At 38.5% G+C, this 5,336-nt stretch overlaps 1 protein-coding gene across 1 annotated transcript; it reads right to left on the reverse strand.

Moving 5' to 3' along the window:
* Positions 1-1,467: 1,467 nt before the first annotated feature.
* LOC106943948 (dihydropyrimidinase-related protein 3-like) lies at positions 1,468-5,302 on the reverse strand. The gene is made up of 4 exons (XM_015027240.1): positions 4,975-5,302; positions 4,274-4,430; positions 3,586-3,727; positions 1,468-2,270 (listed from the first exon to the last, which is right to left on the reverse strand). The coding sequence occupies exons 1-4, from the start codon at positions 5,018-5,020 to the stop codon at positions 1,965-1,967; spliced, it is 651 nt and encodes a 216-aa protein (XP_014882726.1). The 5' UTR covers positions 5,021-5,302; the 3' UTR covers positions 1,468-1,964.
* Between the last annotated feature and the right edge of the window lie 34 nt (positions 5,303-5,336).

Here is a 5,336-nt window from a genome sequence, read left to right on the forward strand (position 1 = left end):
GCCACCCCCTCCCCCCCCCCCCCCTTTTTATTTGCTGCTGTCCATATTCGGGCCAGAACAGGACATAACTAAGGCTCACTGCATGCCAAATATGATGTCATGACTAAGCCAAGTGTGTTGGACTGTTTGTGTTGATGCCTGTTCTTGTGTACGTTCCCAAAAATCCCCTTTTTACATTGACAACAGCAATCAATTCAAACCAGATGCAGGCTAACCGGTAAACACACAGCCTGATAAAAGTTCTTTCCCGATACAATGGACTACTAACTAAGGACATTCATATTTTGCCAAGTTACAAAAGTCATTTTTAGCAGTGAGAACTGCAGTGTTCTTGTTTTGTACTTGTAGATGCTTCTTTAACTGAAGGGACAACGAGCAGGAAATGGAAAGGTGACATCACCCTGTAAGAACCCACAAATCCTCAGTGTACCGACTCAGTTTATTTGCAGAAAGGAAAGTCTTTTAGTTTCACCATGAGGAGGAAAGTATTCTTTCACACCAATAAAACCCATTAAATAAGAACCTATTTGATTAAGCTAAAGATCAACCTAACTGAGAATTTTAATAAAATGTTTATTCCCAGGATTTGTTCTTGGCTGCTAACGTTTTAATTTCCTTTACTGCTGAGTCCCCCGTATGCAGCCTTCATATGTCTATGTGTGAATCAGAAACTGACAAAAAGCTCTGAGATGCAAAAGTAAATAAAACATTTCTGAGCTCATACGAATCAAATTAAGACTGCCCTGTTGCTTAGACATGTTCTGCTCTTGAGTTAATTTTAGGAACATCTCAATCATTAAACAGCTGGTATTTTTAAACAACTGACGTCAGAGTCTCCAGCCAAACATAACTCACAATGTCTATTTTCGATACACTGTGTAATTTCATATCAGAGCATACAAGTCACACTGCAATTCATGAAGGTAATTTGAAGAAAGCATTGCTCTTTTCATGTAAACTACTTGCAAAACTCTATTTTAAGGGCATGCACATTATTTTAATAATCTAAAAAAATCCTTTTTGAATTACCTTTAAAGTGTAAAAGAGATTGGCTGTTGGAGTTTATAGAGGGCGGAGAATCATTTTGAGCTGAATAATCAACAAGTCGCATGAAAACATATTAGCACATTGAGCAGCGCGTAAACAAGCTTGATTGACAGCAGGAAGCCACTCCTCCAGATTCTGATTGGTTGTTTTTGACAGTATTTCTGCAGATGGTCATAGTAGCTCATGGAGGACTTTAATCTTTTCACAGACTGTCTCATGCTGTCAATACCTGATAACAGTTTTCACAAATATGTAAAAAAATAAACTTATTTTTGTAAAAGTCACATACTGCAGCTTTAAAGGTACTGAGTTTTCTAGCGTTTGCCTCGTATTTTTTGAATAACAAGAATCCCCATTTGAGTTGAAATCTCAGAAAAATATTGCAATAAATCTGAATGTATAACATTCTATTTTTTAAAAATGTTAGCTTATTTTGATGATCCAGTGAGATTAGAAGATCTAGCTGAAGAAAAAATCCCTGGGTGAAATATGCACCATATTACTGATGTTCACCCACAGAAGAGATTTTGGAACATGCATTTAAACAATCCATTTTTTCAGTCGTTAGTCTGTCACGGCTGAGCCGTTTTGGATTTACTGAGGCTTGACTTTACACTAAAAGCTGATCACGTGACAAGTTCAGTGTGAGTGGAATTAGTCATGAACATCCACTGAGACTTCATTTCCGTTCAGGGGAACTGAGAGCTCCCTGGAATCTGTTCAAAAATGTGCTTTTCTCTCCCGAACATTCTCTCCTGCACACACAGATGTAGACAAATGTCACATAAAAAAGCTGGTCTTTTATCCAAATTTCTCAGCCTCTGAAACCACAGATCTGATGTTTCTGTGTTTGGTTATTTTCATTTTTGTCTCTGCAAGAGTTCACATTTTTCAGGGAACTTGTTGAAATAAATCAGTTACACTTTTTGAACATACTCCCTTAAAAACATGGTTAACTGAAAAGCAGGAGAAAAAAAAATCCAGAATCTGGATGGATCCATTTGTTTAGAACCTGGAACAAGAGCAAACACAGCTTCGACCTGTATACATACCGAGTTGTGAGTCTTGGCAGTGATAGTGCGAACAGCGTCTGTGTCCCAGATGACGAGGTCGGCATCAGAACCCACGGCGATCCGACCCTTCCGGGGGTAAAGGTTCAGGATCTTAGCGGCGTTAGTGCTGGTCACGGCCACAAACATGTTCTCATCCATCTTCCCTGTAGTCTGAGTGCAAAAAACCACAGACATGCAGATCACTGGTGCTGTCACAGACGAATCCAGGTCATTGAAGACCTTTGTAACTTTGGTCTCTAGAGATAAATGCATATATTTAGATCTCATTGTTCTGCTTACAGAGGTGTTGAAGAACAGAAAGTAGCACACAGATTCATGTGCTGCCTTTAACTAATAACTAGAACAGATTCATTTTAAATTGGATTATATTTTTTATTAGCTCTCTTTTTGTCACTGTGATGTAATGTTTGTTTGTTCAAGATGTTTTTATTATGTAAAACACTTTGAACTGTCTTGTCGCTTTACAACAGTTAGCAACCACTTAGCATTTGCTTCAAAGTCCGTTATTGGTGGTAAACTATTTTTAAAGTTCTCTGATGAGTTCAGAATATATTCCATCATCTCTAGTTTAAAATATAAAATGATCCTGAACAGGAAGTTTTTCATAGATTAAAGTTTTTGTGGCGCACCCAGATAATTTCTGTAAGTTTGGTCGATCCGGGCCAGTAAAATCCATACGTGAATCCCTGGAGGAGCCGGCGAAGCACCACCGTTTGAAACAGAGTTTTTTATTCACTAACTATTTGTTCTATTTGTGAAAACATATTTTACATATTCCTGCTTTATATAGTCAAACCAGGACAGAAATACTCTACATTGATCCTTAATATTCTCAAGGGATTGCTGTAATTTCATGAACATTGCATCCTTGATGTCTAGTGAGCTGGATCTATAGTTTTGCCAATGGGAGTGACTGGTATTAGTTTGCTATCTGCTATGGGGAAGAGCCGCTGATACGAGGAAACAGATTCACAGATATAAAAGCTTTTGGGTTCAGACTCATTTTGAAGCTTTGATTCAGAGCAGCTAACCCAGACAAGTGTCTACTCAAATTTTATAGCCTGCTTTTAATTCCAGAACAAAGCTAAACATGGCCAAGGTCCAGTCAAATCCTGATGCAGCGATAACAAGGACAAAAGGACACACAGAAAATGGATAGGAGTTTGTTTGGAATAGACCAATGAGGAATGCATTAAAGATGGATTGAGGATAGTAAAGAACGGTTTCAGATGTAGGGAACATTTAAAGCCAGAAAAAACATGTGAAAAAACATTTCCTTATAAGACAACAATAAAAAAGGAGAGAAATGTACATTTTAAAGGTGAGGAGTATTTAACACCAAATAACGTATATGAAATCTTGTCAGGCATAATTATAAAAGCTATCATATATCATCATTTGCATGTGCTATATTACATTTAATCTTTATTTTTCAAAGTTTAAACCCCCAGAAAGTAGGCCTCACCACAGCCTTATCCCAGATGAGCACCATCCTTTCCTCCACTCCGTTTACGCCTTCTGGGATCTGGGTGAAGTCGTCCTTGCCGATGGCCTTCTGCGCCACGCTGAAGGTACAGTGAGCGCTGCCAGTCACACTGAGGTCTCCGCTGTGACAAAATGACAAATGATGGGGAAATATTACCAGCGGAGAGACGCCTGCTCTCAAAAGCAGGGCTTTGCAAACACAAGGAAATGTCATTACTTAGTTTAGCAGATTTAGTGAGCAGAGAGCCAAAGTTTTGCTCCTACAGAAAATAAATATGAGTAACATTTCCTGTTTCTGTAGAAGTCTTTCCAAATCCACTTGATAGGTAGCAAACAAGTCAAGAACAATTAAGTTTTATTTAAAGGTGGAATATTCATACAATATGTGTACTATAGCTGGAGTCAGTGCTACTCCAAGCAAACATATCCAGAACAACCAGGGAGAACATCAGAACTGTTCTATTTGGTCTAACAATAAAAAACATGGACTCTTGCTCAGTATTTACTGTAAGCCATAAACATGAGCAGGAATAACCTCTTGAAATATTTTACTTTGCCTGTAGTTAATCTTTATATCATCCAAGGAAATAAATAACTGAAATAAATGAACATGTGTTGATATTTGAATTTTTTTTAATGCACTTGTAAAGCAGAGCTGTGCGCCTCACCTTGCCAGCAGTGTGTTCAGGTAGTCTGGAGTTGTGGGATCAGGGCTGAGAGGAGGGGATGTAACAAAAGAAGCAGCTTTGGCCCAGTTCTTGCTCCAGTAATGTGTCCCATCTGTCCCCAGACTGGCTGTGATTGGCTCCCCAAACACCACATTTCCTGAGAAGGAGATAACAGTGATTAAAATACCATGTCCACAGTCATGAGCAGCATAATCATATTTATTTACAGTATCTTAATTGAAAAGATTTTTGTATTTGTATAACTGTTTGAAAGCTGTTTGTGTTTGTAGTGAGATTTTGGTGATAATGGGGGTTTAATTCCTGTCAGGAACTCATCTTTTCTCCTGCTTTTGTTTCCAGTCCTTTGCTCTTACATGTCAGTGATTCATGTTTTCCAGATTTGTAAGGAAGGAACTTGGGAACAGATCCAATCGAAAGGTTTCCAGCTTATAAAGTCATTCAGGGAGTGCATATAAACATAAAAGAAGGCGATCTGAGGTTAGCACAGTTTTGTCTAATGTAGTTTTTTTAACCAGACAACCAAACACATTTTCTTCTCTTGTGCTCACCTATTTTTGCATCCATGTGTTATTTTACAGTTTACATTCACATCCCTCAGTTCAGGCCATGAACAAACAAGACGAGTTAAACGCCTTTTTGTCAGTAACCTGGTGCTCATTTTTAAAAACTCTTCTCAATACCTTTTTTTCGGGCCTGTGAGATGATGTCCGCGGCACTCTTGCTCATGACTCGGGTTACGTAGAGTGGACAGTTGGTTTGGCTTGCGATGGTTACTGCCCGAAACACAGCCTCAGCCTCCAGCTGCAGAGGAGGTACAAGCACAATGTTTGATGTGGTTAAACGGAAATGTTATTCCCATTAGAATTTACCTAAAAATATCAATTTATGTGCTGTCAGGGCTAAATGACGGCATGTGGTGGCTTTCAAATGTTTTCTTAGCCCTTAACATTTTTAGATTTTCTCACAAAACAACCTGAACATTTAATTAGAATTACATCTGACCCTGACCAAACTCTTATGCTCCTTGACAAACCTCTTAGAA

The sequence above is a fragment of the Poecilia latipinna genome, unplaced genomic scaffold (assembly GCF_001443285.1).
Source record: "Poecilia latipinna isolate Pla-1442-1.1 unplaced genomic scaffold, P_latipinna-1.0 Scaffold6461, whole genome shotgun sequence".
NCBI lineage: Eukaryota > Metazoa > Chordata > Actinopteri > Cyprinodontiformes > Poeciliidae > Poecilia > Poecilia latipinna.

Bases quoted from the DNA above. Each gene is read 5' to 3' on its own strand.
- LOC106943948 (XM_015027240.1), bottom strand. From the start codon at position 5,020: ATGAGCAAGAGTGCCGCGGACATCATCTCACAGGCCCGAAAAAAAG. The intron at 3,728-4,273 runs GTGAGGCGCACA...ATTTTGTCACAG, and splicing joins CTGAACACACTGCTGGCAAG to CGGAGACCTCAGTGTGACTG. The intron at 2,271-3,585 runs GTGAGGCCTACT...TTTTGCACTCAG, and splicing joins TCATCTGGGATAAGGCTGTG to ACTACAGGGAAGATGGATGA.